We start from the raw sequence: 20,502 nt of genomic DNA, 5'->3' as shown, positions 1-20,502 counted from the left end.
TCTTGTTCGCTTGCCACAATTGATTCAGTTATGATGATAAATAGAGTCTCTTTCACTGACACTTAAACTAAAGGCTGCTGTTTTTGTCGATATGCTGTTAAAGCTATGAGAAATTCACGGACTGTGTCTTCAGTTTACACAAGAGGACTGTTCCATACATACAGCATACGATTGGTTTGAGCAATTAAGTCGTAATAATGTCTTGGCAGTTCATATAAAGTTAACCTAAAACGACATGGAGAAAGCACATCATCTTCAAGAAGCTAACATCACTTTAACTTGCAACTTTTTGGTTGTACCTATCATTCTGAAGTAAATACTGGTTGAACAGTGTAATAGCTGTACAAAAATGACTCCAACGTGTATAGATTGTTCCCTATAAATCTTGCTTTTAGGATGTATTCCAGGAAAATTGAAGGTCAAATACAGGAACCATGTCTAAAATAGCAAGAGGCATCGTTTTACCTGGTCACAACCCGCACGTAACGTCGGCACAACTGAAATAACTCTGGAAACTCGACACTGCAAACGAAAAAAGAACCCTTCTGATGGAAGAGGCAAATAAGGTGAAGAGGGAGAGTGATAGAAACAAGAGATAAAACAAGAGCGAACCGACGGGTGCTCAATCGATGGAGAGTGCCGGTGTGGTGTCAAAGTCTGCTCCCCCGTTGATACGTGTTTCTGCTTACCATCAGAACATGTCAAAGCTGCCATACCTTCTACCTGATCCGTGAGAAACAAAACCTGCTTACCTACTAAGACAACCAAGTGTTTTACTCTGCTTTGGGGTTTTTAGGTCAAATTGGGATTCTTACAGTTGTTGTTTTTTTTTTTGCTTTGGACAGTAGCCAGGCTGCCAGGAGTAGCCATGTTGCTAACGCTGTCTTTGTAATGGTGGCAGAGGAAGACCACAGGGAAATGAAGGGAGAGGGAAAGTTAAAGGCTTGTCTGTTTCCGCTTTGAAGAGGCTGTTTCAACGAACAGTGTTTAAGACTTGAGTTTCATGTGATCTAGGTCTGATCTTTAAGGTTTTTACATGTATGAGAAAATGTTTGAGAGGAAAAATTGGTGCAACCATCAAGGAGACAGTTCTACATGTGTAACACTGTAATGCAACCAAACTCAAAGAAAAACGGTTCCCTTCACAATCTGTCAGTTAGTGATTTCGTACAACAAGTGCATCCTTAAACAACAACTTTTATAGGTTTTATAATGTACATATCAAGAAAAAAAAAAAAGGTAAAGAAGTTTGTCAGAGAAAATAAAAAAGGTTGAGTACTCTCGGAGGAACTTAATTGTGTTATTGCCAATCCCAATAATAATGAAATGCTACGTGGTGCCAGAGAAGAACAAGCATTATTATTTAAAAAAAAATTTAAAAAAATTCATCATAACAAGACACATGAAATATAAATAGTATCGGTGAAATACTGAATTAAAAAAACATCAGACAATTAAAGTCAGCCCTCAGGTACAAACACTCAATCTAATTAAAGAGTAAATCGTAAATTACAGTCGCTGAATTGGCAGCATTGTTGTGTATCACGCTGGCAGGCATTGGATCAGCAGTGGGACTGTGACCAGATGGAGCCTCACCTCAAGAGGAAGCCACCGGTCCCTGCTAAGCTTCAGTGACACCTGTAACATAGGCGCGAAAAACAAAAAGGTCAGCAGCATCCATCCATACTGCTCCGGTTCTCCGAGGAGACCATGTGGGATGAGCTTGAAAATAATAACACGGACTGATAACTTCCCCGAGGCAGCTGTTGGGGGTTGCTACTCCCTTTGGGTCTTAGCATTACAGCACTCTCCATCGTCAGCGACTTGTGGTAGAATGGTGGCTCGATGATGCAAATAGGCCCTGTTGTACTGAGATGCTGCACTTGCTAATAATGAGCACCAAGGGCACGGTGTCACTCAATATAATGGAGCCATAGTCGCTTTACGAGTTGATGGTATGAAATGACCGTGAAAGAAAAAAAAAAAGGAAAGGAGCCCATTCCTCCCACTGGAGAATATCATGTGAATGACATTCTGCTTTTCTAAAGAGTGTGCATATTTTCCCTTCACCATTGCTGTAAAACTCAGCTAAGTGTTAATATACACAAACAGCGTGTCAGCAATTCAGGACTAGCTGTTTATTGGGCACAGCTAAAGCCACATAAAGATGCTCTCATTACAGATGGCCTCTGATGTTGCATCCACGGTAGCGTGTGCCGTTAGCCATTAAATCAACCATTCATATCAGGAGGCTGACCTTTGTCACATGGAAAGAGACATTATCTCGAGCCATTTTATATGAACAACCCAATAAATAAACCACATCAAGTCCAGGCCTGCACAAGCCAGTGGTACGGACATGCTGACATTGGCTTGAGAGGAATTTTATTGGAAAAACATGCAACAAAAAGACGGTCTGGTCCTGGAATAAAGAAAATTAGCATCCCAATAATTAAGATCAAAAACGCTAATATGGCAAAATAAGTAACTTTGGTGCACTTTTATGTGAGGTTCCCATTAGATATTAATATAATAAGGCTGCAACTAAAAAAAAAAAAGTCAGAAAAATGGAAAAAAATGTTGAAGCTGAAATCAGAGAATATTGACATTTGACAAGAAATGATTCACTAACAATGACCACGCCATCTTTTAGCGTAAAGGTAATTTTATTTGAATTGATAGAAGGCTTGATGAGGATAGGAAAGAAAAATGGTAAGGCTTGCCTACATAGGTCTGCACAGGTGACTGGATTGGAAAGGCATAGGTGTTGTTAAAGGGACGCAGGTGGTTTTGGGTAGATGGCTCAGGTGGCGAATTAGCAGAGGAGAGAGGCGTGGTCTAGTTCCTGAACCTTAGTTATAATAACTTCATTTCAAAACAATTAATCGATTTATTGGCTAGTCGTTCCAGCTCTGACTGGAAATGAGTACACCAAGATTTTATTGTAAGGATTCCTGATTGGCAGTGTGATTTTTTTTTATAGTGAAGAAAAAAAGGAATCCGATTTTCTAAGATTGAACATCTAGTGACATGAACCTCTTCAACGTTTCTTTAACCCATATTTTGGAACTTCACATTCTCTGTAAAAATCAGGTTTTAGGTGCAAGTAACTCAAGTGCCTCGGTTTTATGAAAGGATATGTGAGAAACTGGGCAGTCACTGAATTGATCATTCAGTCAGTCAGAGAGTCGAGAAAATCAGGTGCTGCAGCACATTGAGCTACGCCGGTTGTCAATCTGGGCTCGTTCTTTGCCCTCTGGTCAAACTGTTCAGCTGGCAGAGTGGAAATATATAATCTGACAGCTCACATTACACAGGACAGTGGAGGGACTGTACAGCTTTAAGATCCGGAGGAAAATGAGAGGCAAGGACAGAAAAAGCAGGGAAAAAAAATGTGTGAGCCGAGCATTGGGACATGAAGACTGTACCCAGAAAGGAAAATTTAAAAGAGTCCGTATTCTTTAACTGAACTCGCTCTGGTATACCCTACACCCACGGACAAACACAGGGAAGCGAATGACTCAGGCTGTGCATTCAGAGTGCCAACTGTGATTTTCCATTATTACGACACACATTTTCGAATGATTAGTAATTGCGTAAATGGCTGCAAGGCTGGCTGAAATTGTATCTTTGAATAGTTCTGATTATAAAATTGATATGCTGATTAAATAGTACTCTTATTAGTATTATTATAATTTTCTCGGGCTCTCTTTAAATCAGACTGGTCCTTTGACTTTCTTCTTGAAATACCCCCTAATTTACCCCCTTATCTTTGGACCAGTTTGGATCAATCATTGATATACAAAATATACTGTATTCAAGTTGGGAACATACTTTTACTGAATTTTCGATCTTTAATTAGATACAGTCTTGGTTTGGACCCCCACACAGGTCCACCCTTATCATTTTTGTCTTTTCCGCCTCCTCTCTTGCTGTGTGTTGTGTTGTATCGTATTTATAATGCAGTATACCAATGTCAAGATCCAAGTTGGCTAAAGAAAACATTCTCTGTGCTCAAGGTGGAAAGAACAGGCTGCATACAAAGCAACACATTGACAATAATAAATGTTTTTCTTGAAATGAAAAAAAACACGAAGCATGTGTAGCATACTTTGATGTGACCGCAGGGATCTTTTAAAGAAGCCACGACGGATCAGGTGAGAACACAGGTATGCGCTTCAGACCCAGAACCTGCGTATGTGTGTGTATGTGTGTGCTTGTTTGTGTGCGTGCGTGTGTGTTTGTCAGGGACTTACAGTATTTTTTTTTTACGTACCCAGGGTCACTTTGCCTCGAGGTGATGCTTGTATTTTTTATTTCTTATTTTTTCCAGGCTCACACTCTACTTAAGCTCTGAACCAATTTAACACAGACCGGGGGAATGTAGAGGGGAAGCTTGACAGAGTCACTCAAATCCCCGTCTGTGCCATATTGGGAGCATAGTGAGAGAAAAATGAGGGCGAAAGATAGAGGAGAGGAAAGTGGTCCATAAGGGGAGAGCGAAAGCGGGAGAGGGGGCAGAGGGTGGGGAAAGAAATAGATCTATATGGACACAGAAAGCGTACTGTGCGTCCATCGTGCATTAAAAGGCTGTTTACTACCAAAATAAAGTTGCCTGGTAAATAGTAAATACATTACTTGATTGCCGTCTTAAATGCTGCTGCAGTGAAAGACGATAATCGCACTCGACACTACTTGGAAATCCCGACTTTGACAAAAAACACATCTGACGAGCAAAGTTTTCAAAGTTGAGTCCAGAGGCACTGGTGGCCATATGCATTTCCCTTTTTATGCAGCCATTAAACTGATGAAAGAAGTGTGAAATGAAGGGGATGGGCCAAATGTATTCATTTGTCACTTTCTAATTTCTCAGTTGTTCAGAGGCGTTTGCCAACAGCTTGTAAAAAGTGGTGTTATGAACGGCGATAAAAGCCGACCATGTAGATGAAGAGCTCCACAATGATGCCGTGCCACCTGTTAATCCAACGAGAGACGTGACAAAATGCCAGAATGTCTTCCCCCCCCGAACGAAGTTAACATTAGGAATCTGTTAATTACTTCTACAACGGAGAAAAAGAGGGTAGAAGTGTGTGCGTGCTAGACAGATAAAAAAGAGAAATAAAGAAATTAAAACCCTAAATAGCGCTGCATTTTCAATTTATTCACTCGTATCTCACGTTTCAATTCTCAATAAAGCCGTATGTGCCAGGCTGGGCAACGTGCATCAAAAGCGAAAAAGCCTTGCAGCCTATCAGAGGGGGACCATTGTGGTATCACAGAGTACAGCTCACCACTGAAAAGGCAAAGTGATAGGCAATGCCAGTGTTGTGACAAGCATGTCAAAATCTCTTAGGCATGAATAAACATTTTCTTTCAGAGGAGATTATTTTGTTTTTGTCGTGACAGAAGTGGCGTGTCTTCATTCCTGTGACTGTGTATGTCTGTTTGTGTAATTTGCTGCATCCGTGTTGTTTTGTGTGTTTGTGTGTGTGTGTGTGTGTGTTCGCACAGACTGGGAAAAGGATTGAGTAGGTAGTCTATGTAAGAGAAGAGAGGTGAAAGAACAAAAAGCAGAAAGTGCAGTTAGAGAAGAAAGCTGCCGGGATGTGAATGAGAAGCAGGACAAGCCCTCGAGCTTCTGAAATTTCAGTCAAATGATACATTAAAGATGCAGCTTATAAAATCTTAAAAGCCTTCGAAAGAGGTCTTCATGAACCAAAAGGGATTTACAAACAAAGATCCTCTAAAAAACACTCTGTTATCATAGAAACTCACAAAATCTGTCTTCAAAATCTTCTGCACTGGTTAGAAAAGAGAGAAACACACAACGCTTTGGCTTCTTCATCACTCTGCTAGAGATTTCTGACTAATTGCAGCCGTCAGTTTGTTTTAGCCAAATGATCAAAGAAAGCCAAATATGATTTGAGTCTGTTTTCTTTCTTCTGTTGACATTTGGGTTCATTCATATTAAATTATGATGAAGTTAGAGTGGGAGCAACCCAAGTGAAAGAAGATTGCTTGCATTTTCTAGAAAAATAAGATGTGAGTGAAGGAAGCTGTTTCATCTCCCAGTGCATGTGACAGCGAGTGTGTAGCTGCTGCTGTTCGTGTGTGTGGTCGCACAAAAATAGTATGTTCGTCTGAAATGGTGTGTCCAGAATAAACATTTCTTTGAGTTAAGTTTCTACATTTTTGCATGGCACACAAACCACTTGGTCAGGTTAAAGATGTTTTGGCATAAAATACCTGCTTTGGTCACCACAAACACAGCTGGAGATGTTCCCGACTTCCTTTCCATCTATCCAGTTCTTGTTGCCAACACACTGCTGGAAATTCTCTTGAGGTCTCCTTAAAAATATCCCCGTGGTTTCACTTTTACAAATGTTGAAAAGCTAGAACTGCAGTCACTGACTCGCAGCAAGCTTCTAACCAAACTCTGCCAGCATCCCCTCCGCCTCCCGATAAGAAACATGTAACGTGAACGTGATGTGACGCGTATTGTAGAAACATCAGTCTGCCTATGACACGTAAAAATGTGAACATATCACTGGCTTGCAGAAACATTAACAGGCGTCTGGGCTGTGTCCGACTAGACACTCTTCTTTGCCTGGGAGTGACTTATCAGCATGTGCTCATGTGCTTGTGGCAGAGGAAAAGAAATGACAGTTCCTGAGCATAAGTGGGTAAAAATAGGTAAAATTCACCCAGTGTTCTCTCTCTCACACCAGTTCCAACAAAAGTTGCAGGAGATGAGGCTTCACTTTTAACCACATCTTACTAGCCTATGGGCTCCATTAAAAAAGCGTGTCCCATCACACCTTAACTGAGACTGGAGTGGAGAAACTGTTCGAGTAATGGTGCAGCAGTTTACGATTCAGGAAATCCTAAATGTACTGTTCATTTTACTGAAGTACCACATCTCTGTTTTAACATCGGGGCTATAGTCTTTACCGTAGCAGACTGTTCGTTTTGGTGCAGTATCCTTGATGATGTCCCGCACCAGCAGGGGACATCTGTGACCAAAGAGATCTTTCTATTTTCATAGGGGAGACTGATGTTTACGAGGCAAGGGACCAGAGCGGGACCAGGGGACGTCTCTATCTGGGACAGGGCATCCATTTCACGTAGCAAATACGTCCACGGTAATGAATCTGTGGGGAGGAAATCAACTTAATGAGTTGAGACTCACGTGACTATTGAGGAGAGAAAATGAGGAGGAAAAAGGTGTTGCGGAAAAGAAAGATGGGGATGGGTGGACCGCTCGTTAATAAGCCCACTGTAACAAATAAAGGCCTGTCAGGGGAGGCCTGGAGGGCGTTAGGTGTGTGTGTGTGTGTGTGTGTGTCACACCTGGTAGCCGAGCCTGACTTTAGTCCTTATTAACCTAACAGAGTTGGACGGCAACTTCTGATCCAAGCATCTCGTGAAAACTTTGCACCCCTGCTGAAAAAGTTTTGGTAAATTTTGAGCATTTATACTGATTTGGTTCTGTCACTGTTCTGAAATCATGATTGATATTCTTAATTCTGAGAGTTGTTATTGCACTCGGCCATACTGCGATTTCGATAGTAATTTGATTAATTGTGCAGCCCTAAATTAGGGTAATTCAACATGAAGGGAAGAGTCTGCACAACTCACGAGCAGGTCGTGCTCAAATCCAGCAAACCAAGATATAAAAAGCGAACAAGAAGCACCTTGGAGCGTTTATCTTCTCTGTCGAGGGAGTCACTGCTTTTCACTTGACAGGTCAAAGGTACATCTTGACTTTCACTTCCAACAATCCCTATTTCATCAAGTCATTTTTTTGTATTATCGAGTAATGACTGTTATTACTCTAACATTTTCTGGAAAGATGTTGGTATTCAGGTTAAGGTTAACTGAGAGATATGGCAGAATTGCATCCCACATACTTTATTTAAAAGTATATTTGTGTGCAGCTCACAGACTAAGACCATAGACATAAAGTTTGGCTTGTCAATGAAAAAAACACAAAACAGTCTTTTAAATTCTATGGAGAATTGGCACAGAGGAGAATGAACCAAACAAACAACAGCAAAACAAATCATAAACAACCTGCAAGCAAGCACACATAGTTGGTACAAGCATCTCGCTGTGACCTTACCCAGCCTCTGTGTACATAACTAAAGCTGCAGGGCAAGCGCCTGCGCCAAAGTTGGCCCTCCTTATGAGAGCTGTGTGTTTGTGTGACCGAGTTAATGGTCTCGGTCACAGGAGGGGGCAGAGGGTTAGCGAGCAATAAGATGGACGGCGGACGGCGGAGCGCTGCCACGGGCTGCGGAGAAGGGCGAGGAGAGAGAGATGAGGAGGGAAGCTTTGATGGCTAATGCTGTAACCACAGCTGCCGCCGAACAGGGCGGGATGATAAGGAGTCATCAGAATGGTTGAGGCAAGTCTTAAAGCGAGAAACAAGGCGAACCATGACGGATGATGAACACTGTACCCGTCATGTTTGGAGCGTTTTAGCTACAGTTTCTGGATCCCATGAAGACCAGTGACGACTTCAACATCAATGAATCAGGGTCCTGCTAAAAATCTATTTTCATTATCTACTCATCTCCTGATTATATGAAAGAATAACCAATTATTGTTTGGTCTATAAAGATAAAACCTATTGAGAAATGCTCTTTAGTAGTTCAGGTTCCAAGGTGACAAAAACCCAATTATTATTTTGATTACTATCATAAAGTTATACAGTGGTTCCCAAACTTTTTCTGCGATGCCGCCCTGTTGTAGATAACAATATGTTCAAGCCCCCCTGCCCACAAACACACATACACGTCTTTTGCTTGCAAACCTCTACAGAATGTATTTTAAACATTGTCAATGTCAGTGTGACATCGCACTGAAAAAACTGAGTAAGGACTGAGTTACTGAATCAAGCATTTGAATCTCATACTGAGTGATAGTAGTGTAGCAGTTTTTTTTCTGAAGACAAGCTTCTCTTTGTGTTCAGGATGTGTGGCCTCTAAGTAGCTTCTTAGCTGTCAGAAGCTAATATTTTGAGACACACGACAAAGTGTGGTCTCTTGTCATTACCCCGGCGGGTGGGTGGATATCTCGCCCTCGGCTTTACCAGTACAACGGTTTGTACTGGTAAAGCCGAGGGCGAGATATCCCTTGACAGTTTGTTTGGCTTTGTTCCGTAGCCTTGCCGCCCACTTTGGGAACCACTATAGTAACACAAATAATACGTTTTTGTAATACCTTTCAAGGAGAGCAAAATATTCACATTTAAGAAGCTTTAAAGGAGCTGTATTTATTCTTATTCTTCCATGTTGTATTTTAGAGCCAATGCCAGGACACAGTCTTCTTATGCTAGCATACTTGGCCAATGAAACAGAGTCTGACTCTCCCCAAAGATTATTCAGATTATTAGAGAAGCAGCAGACCTCTTACCTCGACAGAAAACAAAAGGTTGCAGGTAAACATTATTTTGCAAGGCAAATTTGTTTGAAATCATGGGCTCAGTGGATGAATGGATGAGTGCCCCGTCCTAACTGAAGCAGAGCTCGCTGTGAGCCTGGGGAGACTCATGACTAATTTCTGTCTGACGGATGGTAACACATCATCCATCTGATCTGGGAAACCAACAGCATCACAAGTAGTATCACCAGTGCGACTCCCTAATGAAGTGGTCATAGCGGGATTAAATTAAAGACTCCCTGCCGAGAGCCATGCATGACCCAATGGAAACAGATGCCTCTTTGGTCTGCCCTCGCTGGAGCTTCCTACTTCATCAGGAAGATGAAAGCGTTCAATAAACTGCGTTAGTTCTTTTTTCAAATGGTTTCAAAGGGATTGGGCGGTTATCAAAGCCATGGTCAGAAGTGGGTCGAGAGGGAGGAGGAAGCATCCGCGCTTGTGATGCTAATTTTACGAATTTAGCTGATGATTGGTCTGGGACATGGTCATGGACTGAAATTAACTTGGTAGTTCATCAACGGTTTCCACAATGCCACATTTTTTGTGTTTGTGTGGAGTGACCAAACATGCACATTTGAAATCAAGTGAAACCAATGAAAATGAATATCTGTATGTATAAGTTGGACGGTAAGTACACTTACTTCTTGAAAACACTCTCCAAATGTGACCCAACAAACCCAGTTCTCATACCAACAGTAAGAGATTTATGTGTGTTTTCCACTCTGCCAGTCTTTGTAGTTGAGATATGATCAAGTTTAGGCAACTACTTGGTTAAGGTCATGGAAAGATGGTCGTCATAGCTTAAGCAGGGGTCAACATTGATGGGTGGTGAGAGGTGAAGCATAAAACCCAATGTCTAAATCAAGAACTCCAGATGACAGCTCATCCACCACCCCAACCTTCACACTAGTTTGTGGCTTTGACACTGAACATAATCATCGGTTGTTTTGTCTTTTTGCGATGTTCAGACAAAAGCCCAACGCTGTCAAGCTCATACAATCACAGGTTTCAATATGTCTCTGTTGGCATGTAACCTTCTTTGTCCTGATAATTCGGGAAAATACAAAAAAGGGAAAAAAATATGATATACAGATTGTAATGCATGGTTGAATCTGAAAAGTCAAGGGGTGGCACTGTCTCTCTATTAAAAGGTATTATCATTTTTATGGCATCAATTATCCCTCGGTGAGGGAAGGGAGGTGTCATTTTTCACATGGTGAAAAAAAACCCGCCGACATCCTCAAGGAAAACCCTTTTTATGACTTTGTGCAATTACAATGTAAATGGGTTATTAGGTTTGAGTGCAGCTGGCATATCAGTCTTTTTTATTGACAATGTGCCCCTTTTGAAGCCATTTGGGGTCAAATAACTTTTAACTTTGAAGCTGTTTATCAATTTGCCATTCTTCACGAGACGTGGTGACTTTCACTTTTGTGACATTTGCTGTTTCCGCGCTAATGCTTCATCAGAGTCTTTGTAATGTGGAAAAGCTTAAGCTAGCTCAGAGTAATCTTAAAAGTGCCTCAAGGAAAACAGAATTGAACTTATTGAAAAGGTGGAATAATAAAAAAAAAATCCCTTTATCCCGTTTTGGGTCCGTACACTGATTTGTCCCGTGTTATGGCGTTGTTAAAGTCTTTCTTCTTATTCCATTGTTATTCTAATATAATATTCTAATATGGGCACTTATTGTTAAATGAATATCTATTAAAGTACCAGCTAAACAGACTTTGTGTAAATACAAAGAAGCCAGTGACAGGCCAGAACAAAGAGCCCCATCCAGGGGTTTATAGTCATCCTTAACACCTACATGCAATCACCTCTTCTGCCTGCCACAAACCACAGATCCATTTCCACCAGTGCTACCTACAAAGAGAATATCTGCCTATCCACAGGGATAAATTCCTTCAGCCCGACGACAATGTTTGTCTCCCTTGTTTCTCTCCACTGAAGAAGAAAAAGTAAAATAAAAAAGTTAATTAAAAAACATAAAACTAAAGTAGAGGCCCGGTCTTTTCCTTGAAATAATGGTCAACTTCTTCAATAAAGTGTATATGAAAACATTTGATGTTAAATACTACATTGAGAAAACGCAAGAAACAAAAGTAAACAAAGTAAGAAAAACAGAGTATTAAAGCACAGACGAGCACAATGCATGCCTAAATCCTCTCAGCTCAGTCTAATCTTCAAGATTTTAGCCTAGCGATGACGATGTCAAGTCAATTTTATCCATAAAGACAGAATTCATAAACATTTCCTGATGATGACGAAGACGACATGAATTACCGCCTCCAGGTTGTATGCCTCTGTGCACCAGTAAAGTTGCTGTTCCTGAGTTATGGTGTTGAATAATTGCCAGAAAGGTGTTTTGGATGTCACAGTGATGTTGACCATTGACCTTTTTAAGAATAAAATATCATCCCTTCGTCATTTAATCTTGTTAGACATGTGTGTTAAAATGTGTTGTAATTATCATATGACTTGTTGAGTAATGGACAACGATGAGTTTTGTGGCGTCACAGTGACCTCTGACCACCAAATCCTGATCAGTTCGTCCTCGAGTCCAAGTAGATTTCATGTTCACAAGAATAGGACAGAACAAAATGAAAACGTTCATGTTGTCAGTCAGCCACTGTGTCGTTTACTCGAAAGGATGCTTGTGTCCATGAGCAGTCCACGAAGTCTCGCCAGACCACGATGTTAATGACAAAGACTGTGGAACAGCGTGCAGTTAATATTTCTGATAAGTAAAGAATGAATAATGGATGTTCGACAGCAAGATGTCCTGAGTGACGTGGAGGTCGTGACCATGTGCCCTCTCAAAGCCTTATGAATAAACAAATCCTTAAATGAACTGTAAGTGGGAGCCAGTGAAGGGAGGTCAGCACAGTCGGAAAATTGTTCCCTTTTGCCAAATTTGGAGTCTTTGGCTCCGGTTGGGCAAACTGAATCAGAATAATCCAGAAAGCCTGCGTAAGTTGCCAAAATCGAGACTGCGACCTTGACCGTAGCCATGAGCTGAAGGAAAATCGGCTTTCACAGCAGAGCTTTTGGGTTTTATCAAATTTGAGAGCAAAATCACCAAAAAGATTTTTGCCATGTGGCTAAATGCATAGCTGCAGGGACCCGAAGAGATCCATTTTCATCTGTGAGGGTCTGTAATAACATTTCTTGCCATCTAGCATTTAATACGCTCTAGGCTTTCCAAAAATGGGCCTTGAAATATATATAAACAAAGAAATAAAGAAAGAAACAGAGAAAGAAAAAATCTATTTGTTCAAAAGGAGGGAGAAAATGTAGTTGAACCTACACTTTACTCAATTTGTCTCATTGAGAAATACCAGTGTGTCTACGAAATATTGTCGTGTTGTGTCGGTGCAATTACTGTGGGAGATACATTCTCTAGTCTTTTTATGTTGACTTATTTGATAATTATACACCATAGTACTGGAGCAACTGCGAAGTGAAACACTCCTTTCGTAGGGCAATGGGGAAAAGTCGAGATGGCTTTTCCGCAGCGGCGATACTCTCAGTGAGACAATAAGCCTGCAGTCAGGAAAACAAAGCACAATAAGGCCACTAACAGGCCGGCAGGGACGCTAGCATACCCAGAGACAACCGCTGCACCTCCTCTCTAGCTCTTCTGCTATTCATGTATTAAAAGAAAACAATAATTATGAGTAATGACTTTGGCACAGAGCTGCGAGAAATGCTTTCCAATGATGTCTTTGTACGTCAGGTGCAATAATTACCTCCCAATTACACAGACACACACACACACACACACATGATTCCCGTGACATCTGACTGATTTCCAACATTTTCCATCTCCTGCTGGTTTGCATTCAGACAACTTGAGTTTAAGCCTAATGTGCCGACTGAACATCCCTAATGTGGATTAGTTATGCATGGTGGTATCTGCCAGGAAGCCTTCCCCCCCTCCCTAATGTGATACGACTAAAAGTGCTGCCATGTCTGTGCGCGCGAGTGTGTGTTTTTTTAAGCGCTGCGCCGACATGAAACCATGCACTCTAAATAACTATAGCCTTACTATTCTATTTTAACATCCGCACTCTGAGGGATTATAAAAGATGTTTAATACTAGCCTGACCTGGAAAACTAAATTTACAGAGGAGAAGGGGACGCCAACAGGTAACGTGTACATGTACTTGCACGCTTGCAGGATTTGAAAGTTGTTAATACTTGAAATTAGTCGAAGCCCTTTGTAGCCCTGTTACCTTTAAATCGAAGATGATGAAGCAGCCGAGCTGTTCCTTGGGTAATAATGCTGACTGTTCATGCTGAGGGTGCACTTCTGCTAATGAGCGATAGTGAAGGAGTGAAGATCCTAATGATTTACTATGGAGAGCTGGTGATCCACAGTAACCTAGTGGTGATTTGTGAGTGCCAGGATATTGATATTAGTGGTAGTAGAGGCAGGTGCACATACAACATTAATATACACGTGCACCGACGACAGATCTGATTTATGAAACATGAAGTTTGAATTATCGGATTTAAAATCCTGTTATTGACGTGTGAACATTGTTTACCCTCTCAATAAAAACTCACCGTTAAAATATCACATTTACATTGATTGTTGAATAAACTTTAACCACTATAAATGATTTAGATGCCGGTATTTGTGCTTGCAGAGTAAGTGTGCTGACTTGAACTGAGTTGAGGACTGTGATAACAGCAGCGGGGCATGCAGAGGCAGATGAATACAGCACGAGATGATAAAAAGTGCTTACTGTCTGAGTGCTTCGCTGTCGTTTCCCAGACAAACTTGACCCCGAGCCACGGCCCTCAGCGCCAAACTTCAAATGATTTCACTCTTCCATTCATCTCGATTGAAAAGGTGGCTGACAGTAACAGCGTGATCTCCGAAGTGATTGATGCCTGTGACAAGAGCTCGACAGCAGCACTGCGCAACACAATAATTTTGTTTGTCTGTACATCTCCGTTTGTGTTTAATGTTTCAACATCAAACTAAAAGTCAGAGCATCACTGCAGCCTTCAAATTGCTCAAAAGTGTGCCTCACAGGCACCAGATCATCATTTGAGGGCAATTCTCACTTACAGAAGGCATAAAAAAAACCCGTACTGTACTCAGTGATGCAATCAGACATGAAGACAAACAGCCCCGCTGCAGCGTCGCTGTGTACCGGTGGTAGAGCAGCAAATAAAAATCTTAACGAGGTTAATGATGTTTACTAACTAAAGGAAACTGTTTCACTTGATATCACTTAATCTCCCAGTTATTTTCTTAAATCAAGTGCAATATTTCTGTTCATCCAACAGCTGGAGTTGTTTAATTTCAAACAAATACAATATTAATTCATATCTTTTGCAACTACTAGGACTAAAACGTATTCAACACAAGACTAAAGGCACTGTATGCGACATTTTAACTCTGATTACCCCCACAGTACTTTGAGATAAAACATCATCGACAGTAATTTTGCCTTTTCACTGGGTCAGCTTTGGAAAGAAACGTGCTAATCGAGGTCATTGTCCCTCAAACGCAACCAGAATTCAATGCTTTCAGAGTTTGTCAGTATCGTTACATGGTGGGATAAATGAATGACGGATCGGAAAAATGTTTTTCCTCATCGGCAAAAAGCAAACGAAGATTTCAACCACACCTGATGCAACGCAATGGAGGGCTAATAGCAAAACTGTGGAGAACCGCCTGCACTAATCACATCACGGGCGTGACATACAGACTTCCTTTGTGTTATTTATTAATCCCAATTATGACAAATTAGCCCAGTTAATTTGGACTGCGCTGATGCTGGTACCCTGGAATAACCTGTGAAACAAATCTTTCTTGCAGTGCACAGGAGCCCTCTGCAGTGTCAGTGTATCAGTGGTACCTTTGAAGAAGCAGTCCTTGCTGTGCACCACATAGATCCGTCTCCTCTCCAGGCAGGCGGTGCGGTAGACCTCGCAGTGGTTCTCGTAGAACCTGCCGTCCGAGCCACACACCGGCACGAAGGAGGGCCGGCATTTCTCCTGGCAAACACACTCGGCGCGGCCGGTTTCTGCCATCACCACGCACTGTCGACCCCTCCCACAGTAAGTCCTCCGGCAGGGACCTCCATCTGGGTCGGAGAGGGCTGGAAGAGGGAGAGAGAAAAAGGGTTTATTTAGGGAAGGGGTGAAGAGTAAATAAGCGAGTTCATAAGAAACTTTCTAAATCCACAATTTTACTTGTCTGTTTTTTGGATCCAGGCCACGAAGACAGGTACGAGATAGAGATCAGCTGGAGTTGCACAATGTGAAATAAACATACACCTGTCTCCTCAGCACTGAACACAAATGTTGGGGTTGAGACAGAGAGAAGTATTGATTCATTTCCAGCAGATTCACCCTATCTGAAAATAAAATAATGGTGTCTGGAACTGTATATATATACACTATTGTATTTCAACAGATACTGCGTGAAACTTAAACAAAGGAAAGAAATAATTACAGCAGAGCAACAGGATGAATTATACATTATGCACCCGAAATAGCAGAAGCGTCAACTCACGCCAAACACCTCCGTCTATATCGCAGTTACAACACAGTGCTAACAAGGAGAAACTTTTTTTTTTTTTTTAAACAAAATGTAACTCAAACAGCCAGGTGTCCTCATTATCACCTCTCAGCACTCATTCACACATACATGTGCACATCAGTATACAAACACATACAGATATGCATACCTGAGCATGTGCAGGTGCACTCAAAACTCAAGTAGAGCTCACACAAGCTGCCTCACAGACTGCTGCCCCCGTCAACACACTCACACTCACCATCTTCATAACAACCGCTGCTTGTGCCAACTCCTGCTTGCACACACACACACACACACACACACACACACACACACACACACACACACACACACGCGCATGCACAAATGCACTAGCTAAGCATTCCCCATCATCACCACTCACTGCGTAGGACACCTCACTTCTTCCCCCTGATTTAATCTATTTGCACTTAAAGCAAGTCAAAAAGCTGCTGATCCAGCCGGACACTCCACCTTGGATTGATCTTTCCCCGACTCCTTCAGCTTGACCGGGACCCCCCTCTCTCGCTGTGATCCCAGAGTTGGATTTATGGACCCGTGTGCCTTCGGGGTTATCGCAAGACAAAAAAAAAAAAAAGCTACAGCAGGTACAAGCCGAGGCATTTGGTGACTCTCACATCTGGCAAAAGTCAATGGTAATGAAGTCAACATGAAAATGATTCATATGATCACGAGAAGGCTCAATCAGTATTGGCAAACATGAACGACTCCTACGCAGGCGCCCACGTAGTGTTGCAGAGGAGCAACTCCAGTTCAGATTTCATTTGACTAAAGATGGCTGAGTATTTATGCAAAATTCTCATGTGCAAACAAATTAAGTCAGATTTATTTATTCTAAATGAAATGAAGAGTAAATTGAATAGTTTTCTTCCTATGTTTTCTTTTGCTGCAGCTGTTGGGAGACCCTTCTTTACCCCTGCACTCCCACACAGTACTGAGCATACTGTTACAGAGTCTAACAGCTGACTGCAGCCATCGCAGGCCTGTGGCTGGCTGTTTATCCTTCACTGCCTGCTGTACTGAGATCAAATAAGAGAATCTCAGGATTGGTTGTAAAAGCAAAGCTTCGCCCGTGATCGACTCTGGTGAGCTTAAGATCTGCTTCTTCTTTTTTAACATTTCAAGCACTCTGACTATGTTTTATCAGCTTTGATGTTAACAAGCTGCATTATTTGCTATAGAATCCGGGGCGAATACGAAGCGATGTGAGAAGCAAATTGCTCCACGTGAATAAACACCATGTCGAGATAGAAAGAAAACAAGACTATAAAATGGTGAAAATGATGTCATAACTCTAACAGCCAAAGAAATAAGCATGTAAAACAAAACCTAAAGCTGCTGCTCATAACATTACATTTCAGTTACGGGACACAGTGAAGGCTGGTTTACCATTACAAGGAGAAGAATACACACCCCAAAGGGTCTTTGTGGACTTTGTTTCAAAGCTGTTTTTGAGGCTGAGTCATTTAAGATGCCAAGAAGGGGTCACTCCTATTATCCCTCTGCAGAACAAGGCTAAAAACCACACTGGCTTAACTTAAAAGAGCCCAGTCCAGGCTTTTATAATCAAACTGCTGAAAACAGAAATTGAATTTGCCTGGAGTATAATCATATCTCAACTCTCAGCATATTCAATAATAGAGGTAATGCGCTGTTGTCGGAGGACAAAAGTCCCTTAATTACATAAAGGCGATTCCAGGGCCGACGTGCAGAGGCACACAAACCCGCACACACTCAGAGAGAAAACACATTAATACACTGGCACCCTCCTACTCACTTCGAGGCGTCAGTATGCAGGCGAGCGCACACTCAAGTGTTCAGTCACTGTCTGATACACAACATCTGTGCTTGCAAACACGGGCACACTGTCGAATACAAACACGTACAGATCCTGATGAAACAGTTAGTTCATCTATTAATTAGTGAAGATCTATATGGATTCACTTTACTAATTAACTTAACTCAGATATTAGCAATTGGGGGTCCAACTTCATATCTTTGCACTTTACATCATTATAAATTGAAGATGAAAGGACTGCAGTTTTCTCTGCCTATTTTGATTTAAAGATTTTTCGCTTTTTTTCAAGTATGACCGGTCAACTCCCGACTTGCCCGATTCCCTTTTTCTTTCTTTCTCTGAACTATAATTAACAGCATACACAAAAATTTTTTTACCTTTTTTTTTAAGGGAAATTTAATTTGCATCGTATGCATGGGAAGAGGAAAAGCATTGATTAATAAATTGCTAATAACAATAAGCTATTTAATGATGAACTTCAGCTCCCTCTTACAAAATGTATACTGGTACAGTACATCTGGGACTTACTGTAAGGAGTCTGTCTGTAACGGCTGCAATTGACATGTGAGTTGCAATACAAAGTTAGCTGCTCTGGTTTAGACAGCGGATCCTTATCCTCAAAGTAAATACACAACTCATAACCCTCAGCTACAATGTTTTATTTTCTCCAAGGAAAACACAACGCATCCTGTCTTCAACTCGAGTAATGTCCCTGTCCCGGCGCTGCTCTGTGTATGTCTGGACTCTGGTCGCGCAGGGAAACACGCAGCCAGTTAGAAAGCATGATAAATGACGGAAATGCAAAAAGCAGTAAAAGAGTGCACATGTTTTTGGGTAAATATCGTAAAATATTGAGTTTCTCTCTTTCAGCTGGGGCTGGCTGTCCTGTTGGGGGGGCGGGCGGAAGGTGTGTAACGGCCGGTCTTGCTGAAAACCAGACGATTACGGTCCCTGGCTTGTATGCATGATGTGCATTCTATGGACTAAACCTTTAATCAGTTCATAAAAATATAATTAGTATACATGTCAATGTGACAAAAACCTATAGCTGCAGCCCTACACTTAAAGAAAGGCCACAGATATCTGTTGTCTAACCTGACTTGGTGCCAATGACTACTTCTTCCTCCTGATTAAGTATTGGGATTCTGCTAGAAGAAGCCGAGGGGTTGGGGTTGTGCCAGGTAACTACCCCGAGGGAGGCTCGGGGAGGGGGAAGTAAGACAGACTCAATTCCTTTTTATCCAGTTTACTAATTGTTCTGCATGTCTCGGCAAAGCATCTGTGGGAAATGCAAAATAGCCCGGCTCCCTCGCGACCTTGCTGTTCATGTCAAGGTCGGGGACGATTACAAGATCGTTTGTATTCTCCAAGCGTGGGAGATTAAACGCTTAGCAACAACCGTCCGGCGGCAGTTACCCACCGGTGGCTGTTCTTCCTTCTCCCCGCTCCTCGTGTTTGCTCCCTCCCTGCCTCTCCTTTCAATCCATCAGCCCCCGCGCCCTTTCACATTTTGCACAGAGAAAAGAGTACATGAACGGCGAGCGCTCGAACAACAGAAACAATAGGGGCGTAAAAAGTTACATCTACAATGCACGAGCCGTCTGACATTTAGCTAAGTCCTGGTGCGCGCGCTCATCCTCGCTGTAAGCCCTTTGTCTCGCGTTCTCTTGGACCATGTTGGCTGCAATTGTGGTTTGCTTAAGAGGCTAAAAGTGTCATTTGATAATCCTCCCCGTCTAAGCTGCCGGCACAGTGCTTATGAATGGCTCTTACAAGTTCAGACGCTCTGTGGTGCCAAGACAATGCCAGGCTGACCATCCGGTGTCAAGCCTCAGATCCAGTCACTCTGGTCCTTTCTCTTTTATTCTTCATTGGGGTCCTCTGTCTTTTTTCGCTTTTATTTTTCTGTGCATGTGTACACTTTGTCTCTTTCTCCATTCCCGTCTGGTTGACGAGCTCTTCCGCACTTCAGGGAAATTGAGACCGGGCATTGTCCACTACAATCAGAGATTTCCAGGACACGTTGTGCGAGGAACACTGTCGATAATTGCATGGGAACATGAGGGATTTGTACAAAGTGTTAAGAGCATTTCGCCTTATCTTTCTGACATTTTTCGACAGACAAAGATAAGTTTCCCCCTTTTATTTCCTTTTATGCGAGCCTAAGTGGATGAGAGCATAACTGGAGGCACGGCACGGCACGGCACAACTGTCTGCCTGACTGACTGACTGACTGCCTTTTCATTTTTCTGGAGGAGCTACAATCTTGTCAGTCTCAGCCCCTCGCTGCATCATTGTGATGAAGCCGTAGGTAATTTAAAACCAGAGCGAGGCATACAATCTGTATGCACGCAATCACAAATGCACTGTACGGCACGCTTAAAAATAAAAAAAAACACAGCTAACACACAGGCAGAGAAAAAGAGTCAATATGTCACTTCACTCTGGAAGCAAAGCACTTGTCTAAACCCTCGCTCTATTTAGCAAGTAAAATATGCCTCGATATATTTATACCTGAGGCTAGACTCTCAAGCTTTTCAAATCCTTTTAACATTTAAAGGCAATCACACCAAACTTTATTTATTTTGTGTTTAATCCAGCTCCGCAGAGGGAGGGTTTGTTTTGTTTGATTTTTGATACGTTCTCCTCGGAGAGACAGAGGGCCACTGCCGAGCGT

The 20,502-nt window shown here is 42.0% G+C and overlaps 1 protein-coding gene across 1 annotated transcript in view; it reads right to left on the bottom strand.

Annotated features, from left to right (window-relative positions):
- fstl4 (follistatin-like 4) overlaps positions 1-20,502 on the bottom strand; it is a 214,611-nt gene that overhangs the window by 109,302 nt on the left and 84,807 nt on the right. The window contains exon 4 of the mRNA XM_084374357.1: positions 15,324-15,566. Within this exon, the coding sequence (XP_084230483.1) occupies positions 15,324-15,566 (243 nt within the window). The remainder of the gene's footprint in view (positions 1-15,323; positions 15,567-20,502) is intronic.

Source organism: Pagrus pagrus (assembly GCF_965226575.1).
Source record: "Pagrus pagrus genome assembly, chromosome: 14".
Classification (NCBI taxonomy): domain Eukaryota; kingdom Metazoa; phylum Chordata; class Actinopteri; order Spariformes; family Sparidae; genus Pagrus; species Pagrus pagrus.
This window is presented reverse-complemented; position numbering and strand designations above follow the sequence as displayed.